Source organism: Equus asinus, chromosome 8, assembly GCF_041296235.1.
Source record: "Equus asinus isolate D_3611 breed Donkey chromosome 8, EquAss-T2T_v2, whole genome shotgun sequence".
In the NCBI taxonomy this organism is placed as follows: domain Eukaryota; kingdom Metazoa; phylum Chordata; class Mammalia; order Perissodactyla; family Equidae; genus Equus; species Equus asinus.
In genome coordinates, this window is record NC_091797.1 from 71,528,151 (window position 1) to 71,548,239 (window position 20,089).

Consider the following 20,089-nt stretch of genomic DNA (forward strand, 5'->3'; position numbering starts at 1 on the left):
GTAAGAAACCAAGTGCACCCTCTTCTCTAGAATGCAGACTAAGTTTCTTCATCTGTACAGAGGGAAAAGGCCTTCCACAATAAAGGTGGGCATGATCCCCACTCAGGGCCGTTGTGTATGGTTATTCAGGTTGTGTACTGCACAAGTGCTCCTATGGTAGAGGACTAGTGGGGCTGAAGGCCAGTCTGTGTTCCACTCAGCAAGCTATGCTGGCTACCATGAGACGGTGTTGGCCTGGAAGGGAGGACACTTCTAATTAACACAAAGATGTCTTGTATGTTAGTTGCAGGCCTGGCAGAACTCCATGTAAGTAGAGTTGCCTGCCCTATTCCTACCTCCAGATGCTGAACGTCCCTAAAATGTAAATGCTATGATCCTGCAGATTGCTGCCACGGTTAGTTTACAGTGCCAGCTGTATTAGTTTTCTGTTGCTTCTGTAACAAATCACCACAAAGACGGTGCTTGAAATAACACAGATTTCTGATCTTTCAGTTCTGTAGGTCAGGCGTCTGACACAGGTCTCACTCAGCTAAGTTCAAAGTGTCGTCAGGGCTGCATCCCTTTCTGGACGTTTGAGGGGAGAATCTGTTTCCTTGCCTTTTGCACCTTCTAACAGCCATCTGCATCCCTTGGCTCCTGGCCCTGCATCTGTCTTCAATGCCAGCGACGATGGGTCGGGTCTTCTCATCTCCCCTGGCTCCGACCTCCACCCCTGCCTCCCTCTCCCACTTGTAAGCGCCCTTGTGATGGCGCTGAGATGACCACCCCTCTCATGGTCCTTGATCGCATCTGCAGAGGGCCCTCTGCCATGGCGGGTCACAGAGTCTCAGCTGCTGGAGTCGGGACGTGGGCCTCTTTCCGGGGGGGCATTTTTCTACCTACCAACTACTTTTAAAAGTTGAGTCAATTATTCCAGGATTCATTTAGACTGTCTAACTCCTGGGCTGTGTTAGACGTGCCTTGTGGCTCTGCACTGGTTTCCAAACAGGTGCGTGCTCTCATTTCACTCACCATTCAGGGAGGGTTGCCCGCTCCCCTGATTCTGAAGGCCTTTCCCCACGAGCTGGGCAATCAGAACCCAACTAACTTGCCAGGTAGGTAACTGAGGCAGGAGGTCTGCTGTGAGCATCTTGTTTACCCTCCGGTGTCCCTGTGACACGGACACGGGCCTTTTCCAGCGGCTTTGTTTTCAGTCCGTCCAAGTCTCGTGCTTTTAAAATTGTGTTCAGATCACACTCGCGACTGCAAAGCTGACGCTGCCTGGAGCAGAGAAGGGATTCCTGCAGTCTTTCCGGAGCCGGCGCCCATCTGGGTCTCGTCTGTCTGGGTAGCTTGCGTGTTTCCCATTCTGGAAAGTCTTAAGGATGCGACGGGGACGTGAGAAGGTGAGAAATAATGATCCTGTTCCTCCTGGAAATGCTTTAGTCCGGGTCTGCCGAGGAGGTTTGCCCTTCTGTTTGGGCTGGTAGTGGATGGCTTCTCAGTTACCTTGATTCACGATTCTGCCTCTGCCTGATGGTGCACTGGGCCTTCCCTGCGTGTCCCTGAGTGTGGCTGGGCCTCAGTGAGGGTGCACTCGGGGCTGGTGGGGGTGCTCTGTGACACTGGCAATTCCACATCCTCTCGGGCCGGCCCCGAAGATGCCACCCAGTACCTTTGCGTCTTCCCCATTAAAAGACAGTTTTCACAAACAGGCAAAATCGCGACTGTCATATGGGCATAAAATGCACACGTGTTAAAAAGTTTACGTCACTCATTAACTGAATGAGGACAGCGGGAAGATGTCAGAGCCGATCCAGAGAAGGCACAGAAGCACAGGTCTCAGTGGGGTAAAGGCTTGTCTGCCTGCACCAGTGCAGGTCACCACAAGACGCACTTTTCCGGGAGTGGGGGAGGGTGTCCCTCACCAGAGAGAATTGATTTGCATGTCTATGGACAGAAGTATTTTGAGCTGCTCTCAGTTACCTGCAACACTGTGAAATAGCTCCCGTAGAATCAGAATCTGAAAACCTGGCAAGTGTGCCCAGTTTTCCACGGAAAGTGTTCCCCTGCCTCCTCTCTACTAGACAACGTCTCCTCTGAACTGCTGTGAAAATGCTGGCGCTTTGTCTCATTGTAGAGCGGCCTTCGGCCTCCCAGGGACCTCAGCGAGGGGAGGATGGCAGGTGGTTGACATTTCTGTGGGTGTTGTTTTTCTGGCCCCATCTCCTCTTTCCTCCCCCCCTCCCCTCCCCTCCAGCCCTGCTCATCTTCTCCTCCCTTTTCCTCCCCTCCACCTCCCCTCCCCTCCAGCCCTGCTCATCTTCTCCTCCCTTTTCCTCCCCTCCCCCTCCCCTGTCTTTGTTCCTCTCTCTCCTTCTTCTTCTTTTGTTTCTATCTTTTTTCCTCTTTCAGGAAATTCACTGTGTTGATTAAATCACCCCAAACAACTTTGCCCTCAGAAAAATGGAGAAGGAGAAAAAAATTATTTGTGGGGTTTTAAAAAAGCTGTTTAATCCCTGGACTAATTAAACATTAATATAAACAATTTAAAAAATTATGAGATGTGACACTCTGCTAGTTTTAATATAAAGCAACTTAATGAAGCGCTTTCTCTGCATACTGAGTGGGGGCACGGGGCTGCTGGGGGGAGGGGTGCTCAGGCATCGTTAGGTTGGAGATTAAAAATGAAATGTTGATCTATATCCAAATTGATCTTCCTCACTAGACCTTATCTCAGTCGGCTTTCAGGGGGCTTCAACAGCCGTGACCTTCTCCAGTGCAGGTTTGGGGTTAAGGAGCTGCCGACCCTGAGATGCAGATTGGCTTCCAGCTCTTTGCCTGCTCTCCTTTCGTTTATCCGTTTATTGATTCTTCCATTCATACATTTACTTAACATCCTGCAGTGCTCTAGTGTTGTTCTGGGCCCTGAACCTGTGGCCATAAGCTAGTCACTTCAGATCTCCGCCTCCAAGGACCCATCAAAGGAGGGATCTGCAGATTTAATCAGGAAAACAAGTAGAGAAGAATTTACCAAAGGAAGAAACTAAACAAGGCATGAGGGAGTGACCAGGTAGGGCTCTGTCAGACCCCTTCAAGGTGGCTTTTATGCTGAGACCTGCCTGAGGAGAGAGCTGTAGCCATACAAAAGGCCTGGGGAAGAGCTTTTTAGGCAGAAGAAAGGGCCAGTGCAAAGGCCCTGAGGCAGGAGTCAGTTTAGTGCCTTTGAGAAAGAGCATGAAGGGCAGCATGCATGAGCGAAGTGGGCCAGGGGAGAGTGTGACAGTCAGAGATAAGGCCACAGCCTTGTCTTACAGAGCTTTGTACATCACCTTCCGTGGCTTCTGAAAGGATCTCCTTTATCCATCCACGATCTCTCTCTTAACAGTTTTGAGGTGAATTTCCAGGCATAGGGATGCAGTAAGTAAATGATTCTTCAAGCGTGGTCCCTGGACCAGCTGCATCAGCATCACTTGCTAGAATACAAATTTTTGAGTCTCACCCCAGACGCACTGAATCAGATGCTCTGTGGGTCAGGCGGCCTCCTCCAAGTCATTCTGAGGCAGAGCAAAGTGTGAGAAGTGTTGCCCTCAATGAAAGGAAGAGAGCTTTCTTTGTGTTTGATTCTTTGCAATCTCAAAACTGTTGCCGGAAGGCACACACCTCCCTCAGCCATAGTTACCAGCTGAGACCTTCGGAGTTGTAGCTGTGGAATTTGTATGCAGAAGCTCAGGTGAAACAGGCTGGGTGAGACTGGCGCCAGCCCTGCTTATCAGATTGTCTGGCCTGCCTGGCTGGTCACATTTTTAAAAGATTGCATTGGATTTATCCTCCCTCCTTCTTCCTAAAAGCATGAGCTCTTGCACACACATTATTTGAAGTAAATCTTGCAAATTTTCAGTAAGGAAAAACAATTCTGGGATAAGGGGTATCTACATTTAAACAAATACGAAAGAATACTTCTGCAAATAGATTTTCATGTGCGCATGACGTCATGAATGCATGTGTACACGTCACTCCATTTAGGAGAACCATTTTGGTGGAAATTTGCTCGAATAGTGGTTCTCAATCTTTAGCACATATTGGAATCCTTCGGGAGATTGTGAAAGCAAACACCGCTGAGCCCCAACCCCAGTGGCTGAATCAGTGGGTCTGCGGTGGGACCTGAGAATTTGCATGTCTGTCATGTTCCCAGGCGATGTTGATGCTGCTGCAGTGTGAGGACCACACCTGGAGGTCTCTTGCTAGAAGATGGAGTTCAGGAAAATATGACTCTCTGGAAGTTAGGATCAGCTTCAGCTGTGAATAACAGCAACTGCAAAACAACAGTGGCTGAAACAAAATGGCAGTTCATTCTGTGTCCCATAAACATTCAAGCTAATGGCACTAAGGTCTCTGGGACCCAGACCCCTTCCCTCTTCTCTTTGCGTCATGCGCCTCCCCCTCAAGGTCCGGATGTCTGCTGCGTTTTCAGCCCTGGTGCCTGCTCTCCACCCAGCAGGAAGGAAGGGAGGGGAGGGGTCGTTGCTCCTTGCAAATTACATAAACCATTTTGCTTACATCCCATTGACTAGAGCTGTCCTGTGTGCAAGCCGCTCACCCCGTGAGGCTAGTTAAATTTCAGCTTCAATTAATTGAAATTAAATGTAATTTAACAAGTCAGTTTCTCAGTAGCACTAGCTGTATTTCAACTGCTCAAGTGGCTCCTGGCCATTGCACTGAACAGCACAGATAAAGAAATTTTCATGATCATTGAAAGTTCTACTGGGCAGTAATGGGCTTACCATTAGGCGTATCTCTACTCCCACCTGCAGAGGGGACTTGAAAATATAGTTTTATCCAAGGCAGCTGGTCCTAATGAAAATTGAGGTCCTATCGTTATAAATAAAGATGAAGATAGATTTTGCAGAGTAACTTTTTGTTCCTGCCACTGGGCCCTGCTAAGTGTACTCATGAAATAAAGGGCCTCTCAGGATGAGTGGAAGGCTGTCTTAGATGCTCTCCAAGGTGGTCTGAAATTCTGAAGCTCAAAAGTGAACGAAGTCCTGGACTTGTGTCATTCTGAACACAGTCCTGTGACTTTGATTGAAAGGATCATATCAACACTTACCTATTATCTTCATATTTTCATTCACTTTATAAATATAAAGTCATGATATATATGAATATATAATTCATATACATAGAGCCATGCGTCACTTAACAACAGAGAAACGTTCTGAGAACTGCATCGTTAGGCGATTTCGTTGTTGTGCAAACATCACAGGGTCCACTTACACAGACCCAGATGGGGTGGCTACTGCACAGCTGGGCTGAGTGGTACTGATCTTACGGGACCCCCGGCACGTATGTGGTTTGTTGTTGACCAGAACATCGTTATGTAGCACACACACACACTCACTCTCACACTCACACACACGCATTCATATTATAATGGAGACACAACAGTGAACAAGGCAAATTGTCAAAGTCCCTGCCTTCAAGTAACTGTCATGGTTTCGGCCATGAACATATAAACAGTTATATATATATATATGAATATATATGTCAAACTTGTTATGTATTATATAATTTATATATAAATATATAACAAATGATATAAAGCCAATATATAGAGAAAGATTTCTTTATTCAATTAATGCTTACTGAATATCTCCTGTGTGAAAGGGGAGGAGATATATATATATATATATATGTATATGTATATCTTGCACGTAAAATAAGACAGTTGTGTACTATGTTAGAGGGTGACATGAGACAAGGAGATGGCAAAAGTGAAGCCATGAAGGAGAGGAGGAGAGCCAAGGCGGGGAGTGTGCTATTTTATATACAGGGGACAGTGAAGGCGGCCTATGGAGGTGACACTTGAGATGAGAGAAACAAGAAGGAAGGGAGCAAGACTTCCTGAAGGACCATCCCAGGACCATCCCACAAGTTCCAGGACCCTGGGGCAGAAGATGGTCAGCATGTTGGAGGAGGAGGGGGAGGGTGGCCGTGGGTGAGGGCAGAGAGGTGTTGGGCGAGATCCTGTGGAGTCTTTTGGATTTCATAAGGACTTCAGAACTTTCCCTGAGTAAACTTTCGGGAGACTTTCTGCAGAGGAAAGGTTGACTGCATTGTATTTTAACAGAGTTCTTCTGGCTGCTATATTTCTCCACATATACCATATACTGTATACTATATAATATACAATATACTAGGCAATATATAATGCACGAATGCTATATGATATATCATAATATGAAGTATGCTATATGGTATATATACTATACTATAAGGGGCAAAGGTGGAAGCAGGTTGACAGAAGGCTGTCGCGGTAATCCAAGTGACAGGTGGTGGTGGTTTGGTTCAGTTGTTGTCCTGCATATTCACTTTCTGTCCTTCAGGTTCAGTCTTTGCCCCTCTTCCTCCCTATTCTGCACCCTGAAATGCTGACAGTTATGAACTGCGTTGGCCGGCTCTCTTGCTCTCTGGCTTCTGCTTGGATTTGGCTATTAGAAGGCAATGGCAGGAGGTCAAAGTTCGGGGGAGAAGGCGTGGGTTGGCAGAGGCTGTATTTCTCTACTGAGGACCCCAGCTCCGCTGAGAAGCCCTCTCCTTCTGCTCCTGTCACAGCCATCCAGTACCTGCTCCCTCCATGTGTCCTTTCAAACCCAGGAATGCATTGCTTTAACTCTGTTGCCAGCTCAGCGTGCATCTTTAGCTCTGCCCCCATCTTTATGTAACCCCATTTAAAAATCTCTCCAACTACCATTTTTGGAAGATTGAGTGTTTTCTTTGGGACCCTGACTGATAGAGAGTGGTCGTGGAGATGGAGAGAAGAGTTCAGATTCTAGATATATTTTTATGGTAGAGCCAAGGGCTTATGCTTATGGTTGGATATGGGCTATGAAAGGAAGAGAGGGAGTGACATGTCCAGGTTTTTTGTCAATGATCCTGGACGGATGAAGTTGCATTTTCTGAGATGGGGACGACTGCAGGAGGAGAGCATTTTTTGGGGACCAATAAGGAGTTATATTTTGGGCATGTGAGGTGTGGATGCCTATGAGATCTCCAAGAGAAGGAGTTGAGAAGGAGGATGGATGTGTGGGTGTTGTTCGAAGAAGAGATCCAGTCCGGAGATGAGAATTTAAAGCCTAGAAGGTAAATGACATCACCAAGGGCATCAGTGAAGAAGTCTGAGGACCAGGCTCGGGGTGTCCCGACATTTTGAGGTTGAGACAATGAGGAGGAGCCAGCGAAGAAAAATGTGAAGGAGGAACGTGGGCTGCAAGAGCGCTGTCAAGCCCTCTCTCTCTCCTTGCCTAGTCTGCCTCAAATGCAAGTTTTAAAAGTGATCACCAAAAAGACATTGCAAAATCCACCTAGATAGGTGGAATGAGCAAGAGATTTTTGCACATAATACATCTAATTAAAAATAATCAATGATCTTTAGAGATAATGGGATAATTTAGGGAAAAAAGCTTAAGGAGAAAATCAACACCCCAGATCCCACTAGTAGATACGACTCTTATTTACATTTAGCGTACTTTCTTTCAGTCTGCCCACCCTGTGGATATACTGCATTTCATTGATACCGAGACTTTCTTTTTGTATACAATATCTCTGAAATCAGAATGCATCTTACGATCCTTGGCATCTTAAAATTCTTAGAGTCCTGAAATCAGTTATGATTTAGTTCACATTGCTATCTCTGGTCATACTTGTTCATATTTCCATCACTTCTACGTGTAAATACTTTTAAATAAAATTTTAATAAGTATAAAATAAAAGTTATAAGTGATAAAAAGTTTTGTGTCTTAGTTTCATCTTTTCGTGGTACATAAAATAATGGTTTATTTTAAAATTAATGGGATCTTAGATTTGAGGAAGTGTGATATGCATTTTTGTAGTATAAACTAAAATCCTCATTTTTATCCTATCAATAATGAATTATGTGATATTTGCTTGAGGCTACGAGACCAAACTTCCTACCGAGTAGAAAAGCTGAATAATACAACAAAATATATACTTTAAGGCATCAGAGAGCTATCGAGGCAGACAAGATATTAAGGAGCCAAGATGCCAGGGAGAAGGGATACACATTATAATAGGTGTGGGGTAGTTATATATATTTTTTGTTTGATACTCAGTTTGTGGTTCTTTTTTAAACTTTAAGCCTGATGCTGCATTGAGCATTCATATAATAGAAACTTTCGTGAGCGTGTCTTTGTCTTTTCATGTCTAGGAATAGATTCCAAGGCACGCAGTGAAAGGGGCAGAGAGCAAGGGAATCCCAGACTTCTCTTAGATATTGTCAGGTCATCTCCTGGAAATATGACGCTCATTATGCTTCCACACGAGCCCTGGATGACAGTGTAGCTGTGACTGAACCGTGGATAGCGCTGTTCATTGTGATTTTAAAAACTCTTTGTCAGTTCTGTAAGGAAAAGTATATCATGTCGAACGTGGCATGACTTTTGTGTCTTTTTTCAGAATCTGATAATATCAGACCCTGATATTGTGGGTCTTCCACACTTACTTCATCTGGAAGGTCAGTTGCAATCGTGTCTTTGCCAGTCTGGATGGTCAGAGCACTTGATGTGGCCTTTTACCATGCTACCCATGATGGCAGGCATGCCTACATACATACATACATATGTGGCACACATGCATGCAGTCTCCTGAATTGTAAAACTGCAGCAGTGGTTGTCGAACAGGAGCGACTTTGCATCCTGATTAGGGTAGCCAGACATAGTAAATACAGATACAGAATGTCTGGTGAGATTTGATTTTCAGATAAACAATGAATGTCCCATGCCACATTTGAGACATACTTAACACTGAAAAAAATATTCCTAGTTATTCCGGAATTCACATTTAAATGGGTGCCCTGTGTTTATCTGTCAGCTCTACCCTGGGGACATCTGTCAATGTCTGGAGATGTTTATGATTGTCACAAGTGGGCAGGGGCATGCTACTGGCATCTAGTGGGCTGAGGTCAAGGATGCTGATAAATATTCAACAATGCACAGGACAACCTCTGGCAACAAAGAATTATCCTCATAGTGCTGGGGTGGAGAATCCCTGTTTGAGACTGCATTTTCATCTAATTTCCAGGATTTTGCATTTAGCTAGTGAGATGTAAAGACTGACGGGACTGAATATGATTCATACATGTGGGAACATAGAGCTCTCCACACAGCCTCTCGCTGTCTCCATTGAAGACTTGACTGGCCAGGCTACTTTCAATCTCCTAACCCTGCTTTAGTTTCCTTCATGGCACTTAGTCCTGTGTGAAATTACATTACATGGGTGTATTTCTTTACTTGTGTTTTAATCTGTCCCCTCACTAGGGTGTCAGCCTCCTGAGGATAGGGAACATGCTTGTCCTGTTTGATCCTGTCTCTCCAGCACCTAGGACAGTTTCTGCACAAATATTCATGCCACGAATGACATGATGGATGAATAAAGACAGAAAGGTATCTGGCTTTTAAGATAACTTCATGGCCTCCAAACACATTTCTCATAACACATTCCTCCTTAAGCTGGAGTGCTTCTCACGCCGACATCTTTGCGGAGGGCTGCTACATCTGCCACTGGCTCAGTTCTGTAGTCGTCATGCTCCTTTGCGAGGCTGCTGGTAAAGTACCAGTTTCCTGAATCATTCGAGGTATGAAAATGTGCTGGAGAAATGAGGACTCATTCCCCTCTGAAATATCTGACATGTCACATTCAATGTTTTAGAAGCAAAGTACGAACAACGTGTGTAAGGGCAACATGTTCATCTCCATCTCAGGACCTGCCTCCTACTCCAAGTGCTGTGCTATGGATGGGGCGGGGGTGCTGTTCTTTTCAGGGTCCTCTAAAAGCATCCTTTTATTGACAGAGATCCCAAAGAACAACCTGCATGCTTCCCGGGAGCTAACATTTTTTCACTTAAAGAGTATGTCATAAGCCCCCAAATGTGTCCAGCTCTGCGCTTGGTCCTGGGACATCCCACATGTCGTCTCCCAGCTTTGCGGCAGCCGCCTGTCCTTCCAGCCCTGCACCTGTAATTCATGCAGCCAATGGAGACAGTCACCACAAAGTACCTACGTCAGCGTCAGCCTGAGCGATGATAATCATGAATCTGAGCCTTGATGTGGGAATTATACTGCTTCCCATATTCGTCAAGAGAGATGCATAGCTAATTACGGTTTAAAACATACATGCTTCTGCGTACCACTGGAATTATCAAGCACGATCCCACTGGATACTCATCCCACATTCTGGGGAAAACATGATTAACATGGAAAGATGAACAAAATAGGGCTTCGAATCACTCCTTGAGGGTCACATTGCTCAGTGGTAAAGGACCCACCCTGTTAGGTTTGAATCCTGCCTCTGCCAGCTACTACCTGTGTGACTTTAGACAAGTCGCTTAACCACTCTGAATCTCAGTGTCTTCATTGCGATGTAAGGATGACAAAAAGCACCTAACTCATGGGATTGCTAGAAATATTAAGTACAGTCATCATTCTCGAGCATATAAAACAGTGTCTAGAAGAAAGCAAATGTAATTATTAAATAAATAATTGGGCGGGGGAAACAAACTCACTTAGCTGCAGTACAAAGCAGAATTTGCTACCTACCCGAGGAGAAAACAGAGTCAAAAAATATCGCGCAGACATGGGAGCATAGGTTAAGGGCAGTGCGATAGCGAGATCCTGAGGCTGGAAAGGGTGGATAGCTGTAAATATGGCAAGGTTTTGAATGCTTAGCTATAGAATATGAATTTTCCATTGAGCCATTGGAGAGCCAAAGAAATCTTTTCAATAATAACAAAAAAAGTGATAGGATCAGAGTGGAGTGCGGAGAATAAAAACCCAGGGAGCAGGCCAACAGGGCCAGCGTTTAACAACTGGCTCTGATTTGTAGGTTTGCCAGTTTCTGTAGTGTAAATTCTCCCACCGTGGGTGACTGGAATCTACACCCCCGAAGTCACGGCATGTGGAGCTGGAAGACGTGGAGAATCAGCTTTTGAGTCTGCCCCTGCCAGCTGCAGCACGCCATCGAGCTAGCCCCCCACCGAGTCCCAGCGTGGGCACTGGCTAGTTGTGTGACCTTGGTCAAGTTCTTGATCCCTTTGACTCTCACTTTCCTTATCTACAAAAGGAAGAAAATAATACTGTACAAAACAACAGAAATGACACTTCCAGTTATTAAAAGAGAAATGCGATGAGGTCAGAAGTATGAAATTGGTTCCCAGGACAACGTTCCTTCTGGGGCTTCCCAGGACAGTCAGTTTCCCTGCCTCTCCAGCTTCTGGATGCTGCCTACATTCCTTGGCTCGTGGCCCCTTCCTTCATCTTGAAAGCCAGCAAGAATCATCTTCTCTCCTCTCTGACCTCCTGCCACCCTCTTATAAAGACCCTTGTGATTATAGTGGGGCCACCTGGTTAATCCAGAATACTGTCCACATCTCATAAAGTTTAGCAGAATCACAGCTGCAAAGCCCCTTTGCCATGTAGGGTAACATGTTCACAGGTTCCTGGGGTAATGTTGTGAGTATCTTTGGAGGGAGGTATTATTTAGACTACTGCAGTGACCATAGACAACGGTGGGGAGGGGGTGCATGTGCAAAGAGCTGTCTACCATCATTGGCATAAATATAAACATGTCTATGTGTACATTTGTAATAGTGTACATATACATTTACATGTATATAAAGGGGAGCAGAGGCATGAAATGCTAGATAGAAGAGGATTTGGAATCAAGCATGAGTTTTCTTTGTTTTTGTTGTTTGAGTATACCATATTTTTAAACTGAGGGGAGTTACCCAGTTAAGAGAGAGAAACAGATGAGGCAGAAGTTTGAGGGGGAAAAGCTGCAGGACGTTAAGGATTGGTTTTTGAAGGGAATGGAGACCCTTTATTATAATTAGCAAAGAAGGGTAGCAAGAGTTCAGTCGTTGGCAGATTTGCTGGAAAGAAGGTGGGAGAGCTCCTCTCAGGGGCGTCTGTTTTCTGGATGAAGTGCAGGTCAGCAGCTGAGAAAGTGTTAGGTGTTGGGTGGAAGGTGGGAGGTTTGACTTTTGATTATTAATCTCTGCATGGGGCAGCCATCCATACCCAGTAGCTGGAAAGAACAAGGAGAGTGAGCTGAAGACGTTAGGAACTTTGGGTCCTTGGTGTCAAGTTCAAAAGCAAATTTGCATGTTATTTTATCTCAAAATGAGTTTATTTCCGAATAGCCAAAAGAATTACAACTCTGGCTGTGCACGCTATGGCAAACCATAGGCAAATCCAGAGAACAAAGGAGACCTGCTTTTATAGAGGAAAGGGGGGGGGGGGGTGCTGTTCTAAAGGAAATTCCATGAGGGGAAAGTAACAGTTCAGAGAGGCAATGGCTTCTCATTGACTGAGCTGCGGTGTTTCTCATTGGCTGAGCTGCGGTGTTTCTCATTGGCTGAGTGGCATTTCTCATTGGCTGAGCTGTGGGGTTTCTCATTGGCTGAGCTGTGGGGTTTCTCATTGGCTGAGCTGCGGGGTTTCTCATTGGCTGAGCTGTGGGGTTTCTCATTGGCTGAGCTGTGGGGTTTCTCACTGGCTGAGCTGTGGGGTTTCTCATTGGCTGAGCTGTGGCATTTCTCATTGGCTGAGCTGCGGGGTTTCTCATTGGCTGGGCTGTAGCCAGGTGTGGAGAGAAGTCTCCTTTCAGTAGGGAAGTAGTTTTACCTCCTGTAGAAGATGCTTCCTGTTTGGTGTACTTGATGATGGTGATGGGGCGTGAGAGCTCCCTCTACAGACCTTCTCAACTCCTGGTTAGTTACGTTTCTTTTATTAGTTTCCACAATGGTCTTGAACACCCTCTAGTCCAAGTTCCTAAGGCACGTCTCTCAGTCTGGATCTGTCATGAACTGAGCATAGCTGAGAAGATGTCCTGTGCGTCCCAGCTCTCTGCAAAGCCATTTGCTGATGACTGCTTTCCCTCTCCTCATCTCGGACACTCTCGCTGACCAGAGGCACGGTCACAGGAACAGGAATTGTCAGCAGGGTTTCCCTATCAAACCCAGCTGTAGTGGGGTGTCTGCGACATCCTTGGGTTTGTGGCCCTCAGCAAATTAGACCCGTCTGTGCAGCGAAGAGACCTTCACTCGCTCTTGAGGAAAGCCGTCCCATTCCTGTTAAGCTGGAGATTCTTTGTGATTTTGAGGTTTGGACTGCATTCTTATTTTATTGGAGATGAAAATTTATCTCTCCTTTATGTAATGTTTTATTGTTGTTTTCAGTGAAGTTTAAGGGGGAGGAATGGAGTGGAGTTAAAATTCCTTCTTTTGGACTTATTAAATAGAAATTCCAGATTATTTTTCCGTGATAATAAGGTTACAGCTTTGTTTAAATTTATATATTTTTCTGCTTATTCATTAGTCAAATCGATTGCACATTTTTTCTTGACAATAAAGACCTTCCGTAATATTTTCCAACCACTAGAAAGAAAAAAACCACACATCAAAGAGAAGAAATGAAAAAAAAAAAAACCCAACACCACACAATTGTGGGAAATTTAAAGCATAAAATAAGATAGCAGGAATAAATCCAAACACAGCCATAAAGCAAAGCTCACAATCGAAATCTATTGAGATTTGACACTGAAGGAAAGTGACACAGAATCACCAAGAATAAAAGCAGGCAAAAAGTTGTGCTAAGAAAATGCTTACAAAGTCAGTATTAATCTCAGAAAAAGATACAATTCAAAGCAAAAGCATTAGAAAGGACAAAAGGAGAGTTTTTTTATTGACAACAGGAGACATAACACACAAGAAAATATAATGGTCGTGATGCTTTCTGTGCCACCCAACATGTGGAAGACAGATATGAGTCAGCTCCTTGGAATGAAGATGCTAACCATTCCAGAACCATCTGGAGAAACACTAACACTCTTCTCGGAAACTGACAAATAAAGCAGACAAAAATAAGAGATTCTATAGAAAAACTGAGTATACAATTACCAAATGACCACTATGTGAGGCAAATTCATCCCGTCTGCTGTCCTTTAGAAGTTCATCAAGACTGATCATTTCATTCTACTTGCTTTCCAAAATTACACCACTTTTTTCTTTTTTTTGTTGTATGCCATTTCATGAGGATTTTTGTGTGGAGGAGTATGTAAATACGTGGTCTTAATTTGCCGTCTTTAACAATCAATTTTTTAAGCGTTTTTTTTAAATGTAGTACTTCTTTGGCTTAATTCTCAATTTTGTTGTCTTTTATATTATTATTTGTGGGACCACTCGGGAAAACTTAAAGGTCTGTGCTCAAATTGCCATCTTCCTCATATTTCTTAAAAGTATTATTTAGGCAAAATTATCTTTTCAAAAATACTGAAATTGATATGAAATCTTTTTGAGGCCACTGAGTGGCCTAAGGATGTAAACATGTCACTTTCCCTCAAATGAATGTTGAAAGCCTGACAGCAAAATCAAACGTAACTTTTTTTCTTAATGGATTATTAACTGAGAGTCACCACGCCCAGCTTTTCTGTTGCTTGACGCCATGCTCATTTTTATGTGGAATTGGTGTTCTTACGTTGCAGTAGCCTCCCCTGTGGGGGTTCGAGGGTAATGAGTTGTTCTGCTCAGTCCGTTCTGTGCATTGTGGAACAGAATTGGCATTATTTTTGTAGTTTTGTAGAAAACAAAAGAAATAAAAAGGAAGTAACAGTAGCTTTAGGTCAGCTTGGGGCATTTTTAAGCAATAAACATTTAGGTCAGATACCAGGCAAAAAGACAAATAAGCTATTTGTGAAATAAAGCTTAGACATTACTTCCCTTCGGATGACGTTCACAGTGACCCCTTATTGCTTTCCAGAATAGAGTCAGAGGACCCAAAGCCATTGCCCTTGGAATACGTAATTAGTTGCACAATGAAGTTTGGTGTCCTCGTGTAGTAGGGGTCATGCTCTACAGGAAAGTTCACAGAGCCCGGTGTCTAGTATTAATGTTTAACTATCTAGAACTTGATTATTTGGCTTTGGTGGTTTCTAGAATGAATGACAAGCTGGTGTGATGGCAGCTCAGGGTAATATTCTGAACAGCGCCAAGGTTTACTTAAGAATTGGGGAACACTGGGTCATCGATGGGGTCTTTCAGGGAGCTCCTTGCGTAGAGAGGCTCCTGTCTTCCTTAGTCCCTTCTTACTAAGATAACATGGGGCTCTCTTTAATGGGACAAAAGGCTCAAGGATTCTAACTATAGAGTGATGGCAGCAAAGAAGACAGCATATGAAATCCTGATGTAAGAAGATAATCTTCTCTTTGTAATATTAAAAGCATAATTCATTTGTTGATTCATTCATGCATTTATCAGATATTTATTGAGAACCTAATATTGGCCAGGTGCTCTCCTAAGGACTCTGAAAAAATGGAGAAAAGTCCCATATGTCATCTCTGCTCACTTGCATATTAACCCACTGGAGCATCAGGGGGATTACAGCTGAGCATAAAATCCTGTGATAGGGGAGTATGGCCAACACAGAAGGACATCGATGGGGATTACAACCCAGAATCACGCTGTCGAGGGCAGCATTCCAGAGAACGGACTTCTGTGATGCAGCCTGAGGGGGGACGGAAGCAGGCACCCAGAGAAAGGGATGACACAGAAAGCTTCAACCCACCACGTTAGCAGAAAGCTCAGTGCTCGTTCTTTGTTCTCACTAAAACACACACGTGGAAATACAAGCTTATTGAAAATATAAATCCTGAGTGACTTCCAGAAAGTTTTAAAAATATAATCCTGTTAAGGAATAAGTCTCTTGTTACATCTATGTTATTTTGATTTTTGAAAAAGAAATATTCCTATTTATTAGGTTGAACCATGTGAAATCGCTGCCCGGGTCAGTCAAAACTGCTCACGTATCAGCAGTTTCAAATGGTTCAGCACAATACAAGCGCTAATCCTTAGCTGGGGCTTGGCCTGGCCTGAGTTTGATCATGCCATTGAATTGAGGAGTTTTCCCTCAGGGCTGTCTATAAATTCAGGACGGATACATGTGTCAAATGGGCTTCTTGTCCAGAAGTGAAATGGGATGCAGCATAGCTCCCTGCACTGTTGGAACTAGACGAGGCCTTGATGCTCTGGTCAACGCCCTCATTCTATGGACCAGCCATGAGAGGCAAAGGGTCCATTACTTGCTTATTATCCTGCAAACTATGTGCTGCAAAGCCATTGGCAGGACCCCCTTCTCTGAGTTTGTTCCTTTCTCCTTTGCTCACAGACAACTGTCCAGACTCAGGGGGGCGTTATGCATGGGAAAATGTGTTCATGTGGGCCTTTGAAACAGGTCAGCACAATGAATGTCAGGGCAGGAGTTGCTTTTATTGCAGAATAACCAGAGATAGTTATGTGACTCCTAATAAGAAGGGCTTCTGTATGACTTGTGGAGCTTTGCCCGGAAAGTCCGTGTTCCCAAAGCCAATAATTTCCATTTCTAAAACTAGTTAAATTGGTTCCTGCATCATGCAATTTCCTTGTTTGTGTTTTTCTGACAGAATACAAGGCACACTGTAAAAGTAACATATTGGACTTTTTTCCCCCTGAGGAAGGGGTGTGTACAGTAAGGAACAAAGGAGGAAGCTTTCTGGGCATTGGTGTCAAGAGAGTGTTCACAAAGTGACGTTCTGGCCTCGATTCGTAAGTTCTAGGGATGGGGTGTGTGCCTTGCACACTTGCACTTGATATGACGTGGTCAGGTCATCTCTGTTTCTGGAGGCCTTCTCCCAACATACCCTTCCAAGGTGTTCTCTCTCCATCTCTCAGCTTACCCCCGAGGAGGCTGTGCGATGTCCAAGTGATTTATGATTGCCTGTCTTTATTTATTTTTGCCCCTGAGTCTTATCATTTCCCATGGGTCAGTGTGTCCTTTAGTGTGGCGTGTGTATATGGCTGGAATATGTAATCGTGTTAGGCAGAATATGGACACAGCCTCGAGCCCCACGCTCAGAGAGTTATTCCTGTTTCCTGTCTCAGGCCGTCTAGTTGAGTTGATGTCCTTCTCTGTTTGATTCTAGCATGATCTTAAGACCTTTCTAATGACGATTTCTCCTTTAAACAAAAAGAGAGCAAGTCTTAGGCATAAATCCATCACGCCCTATAGGCACCATGACCACTAGTTGAATGAAAAATGTTACTTTGTTAAAATTTCATTTATTTGCATTCTCAACTCCTACACATGGCAGATGATACTGGTTTTCGCCTTATTTCAGTGGCATTGTTGTTTTTAAAACAAATATATTTAATATAAAGTGAGTTGATTTAAGTAAGAAATTTTGGTAAAGGATTGCATAATTGGTACAAAGACAGGGCAGTCAATTATGAGGGGGACAAAGCTGTGCAAAATATTGATAACGTTGCCCTGGAGTTTCTAACGTCTCAACTCTGCTTCCCTCCCGGCAGTGACGGAAAGCCGAGGGATCCTGGAGAGCATCCAGAGGTTTTCTCTGCTGCCCACCTACCTCCCGGTGACGTACCACATCAACAATGCGGACGTGTCCTTCTTCCTGAAGGAAGCCAACCAGGATATCATGAGAAACTCCAGCCTGCAGTCCCGTGTGGAGTCCTTTCTGATTTACAAATCCAAGCGGCTCCCGGTCCTGAATGCCAGCTACGGGCCTTTCTCCATCGAGCAGGTGGTGCCCCAGGACTTAATGCTGCCCTCCAACCCGCTGGGATTCACCAACAAGTTTTCTCTTAACTGGAAGCTGAAGGCCTCCATCCTGCGGGACAAGATCTACCTGAGCTGGCCCAAGGTGCAGGTGCTGTTCCACGTCGTGGGCAGAGACTGGGACGACCACAGCCCCGCGGAGAGGCTGCCCTGCCTGCGCGTGTTTGCTTTCCGGGAGACCCGGGAGGTGAGAGGCAGCTGCCGGCTGCAGGGGGACCTGGGGCTGTGTGTGGCCGAGCTGGAGCTGCTGGCTGGCTGGTTCAGCCCCCCCACGGTGGTGGCTGGGAGGAAGAAGTCGGGGGACCGGCCCGAGGGGAGCCCCGTGGAGCTCTACTACACCGTGCAGCCGGGCGACGAGCGAGGAGACTGTGTCAAGGAGGATTCCAGGACAGGCGCTGGGGTTCGGACAGGCCACAACGACCTTGATGAGTCGGGGCCTCCCTTGCAGAGGATTGGGAGCGTTTTTCTGTACGAGACCCACAGCCGGCCTCCCCTGAGAGAGCTGCGTCTGGATAACAACGTGGCCATCCGTTACGTGCCAAAGGCTGTGCGACAAGGAGAGGTGCTGACTTTTCCTGTTGCTGTCTCCAAAAACTGCACTGAGGACCGCTTCACACTGAGGTGAGTTGGTTCAGAGTATCTCCCTGTCCTAGCTTGAAGGTCAGGATGCTTCTGAGGCAACCAGTGTTTGATCTGAAGAGCTGTGATAGCGCTGGCCAGAGTAGAACTGGTCTCCCGATTTTTACACACTCCATTTTCACTGTAAAATAGAGACCTGTTTGATCTTCTGGGCTGGCAGTTTGGTGGTGAAGATATTCTTATTAATTGATTTTCCAGGCGGTCACAGAACAGCCAGGGGGATGCTGATGTTACATCTTTTGCCTTTGCTTGGGGTGTTATCAACAAGTTTTAGGAATGCTAATGGCTCCCAACAGGAACCATTTCAGAATCAGATAGTTAAATGGCTCACAGCTGAAATGAGACTGCAAATGAGGTTGCAACAGTTCTCAGGAAGACTGGAGGATACCGTTTGCCAACTCACAGTCTATTCCAAACCTGTGAGTTCCAAGATATGGTATCAACCTGAAACTTATCATGTTGTTTCTCTCTGGAAACAGAACTTAGTGTTCAAAATATAAAAGCGTGCAACGTGTGAAGAACAGTTGAATTTGTTGAGTGTCTTGTATAAGAATGTAGCAAAGACAAGGCGTTTAAAAGGACTAGTGTGTCCTTTGGAAGAATTATGGCTTCGTTTTCTCTTTGAAATGCAGTATGTAAGAGAAGCTGCTTGCTTGGATTTTCACGGAATAGTTGCTTTGTCTACTTCTTTTAAACAGAGACGAGGTTGATTCTAACAGCTGTTTGGTGTAAGTGTTGCTGGGTCCCTAAGCGTGTCCTAACGTTGTTACCTAATGCAGCAACTTGATCTGAAGCGCAGTGTAATAGGATTTGTGTTATGACCCCTGGAAACGGGAGTGTTGCTGTGAGACACATTTTATAGGTGGGGTTTAAAAGTTCCTCCAGTAATGATCTGATCTCTCGTCCCTCTCCATCTGGATGTAATATCTGCTTTGTCTTCCTTTCTTCCTTTTTGTTTGTGTTAAGGGATGGGTGACCTTAGGAAAAGAGTCATTTTTTTTCCTTATATCTTGCACGTTTAAGTTGACTATGCCCCAGCGCCAGGAATTCCCTTTTAATCTTAACTAAAGAAACAGAAACTAATGCCCAGCGTTAATCTACTGATTGAATTGGCTGCTGGTTGGCTTTGGCTTGGGTTGATCGTGTGTCTGGGGATTAGCGGCAGGGATTTGGGGCACAGAAACACGTCTGTGGACTGAGGCCTCGTTGCCTCTCCCTTTGGAGATCAGACCTGGATTCAGCTGGTCCCAGGCCCTCTGCATGGTTGGCTCATTTCATGCTTTGTTTTCCAGGTTCAACAGTCTTACGTAATGTTCTTTGTGGAGATGGCTGCTTCTATAGAGAAATATTTTGCTGCTAGAAACTAAAGGTTTTGAATAAGGGGAGCTTTATTCTCGCACGATTTCATACTCTCTGCCATCCTTTACATTTGCCAATTACGGATTGTTGATTTCCTGGACCCAGGGTGAAAATCAAAATCTCCTGCAGCTGTAACTCTCCAGGAGATGATACTACATCCAGCTTTTTTGGGAAGCAGTTGTATGTGTGATATTAAACCTCACAAAAAGCTTTGCATCCGATGACCATCTATTACACACTACACCCATTTGTCAGAGACCTGAGGGCAGCTCTATCACTGGCCAGCTGTGACAAAGCCAAGAGAAATTTGCTTTCTTGGCTACATAATCTAAGGGATCCAAATCTTTGCAGAGTCGGAAACAAGCACGCTTGAAGCATCTAGATGTGGTGATTCCACTTATAAGTCAAAGATCTGAAAATTTTGGCTATAT

The 20,089-nt window shown here is 44.9% G+C and overlaps 1 protein-coding gene across 3 annotated transcripts in view; it reads left to right on the forward strand.

Moving 5' to 3' along the window:
- The window catches only part of TMEM132D (transmembrane protein 132D), a 598,445-nt gene that overhangs the window by 132,435 nt on the left and 445,921 nt on the right, over positions 1-20,089 (forward strand). For all 3 annotated transcript variants that reach the window (XM_044776059.2, XM_044776060.2, XM_070515843.1), the window contains exon 2: positions 17,393-18,281. In XM_044776059.2, coding sequence (XP_044631994.2) covers positions 17,393-18,281 — 889 coding nt within the window. The remainder of the gene's footprint in view (positions 1-17,392; positions 18,282-20,089) is intronic.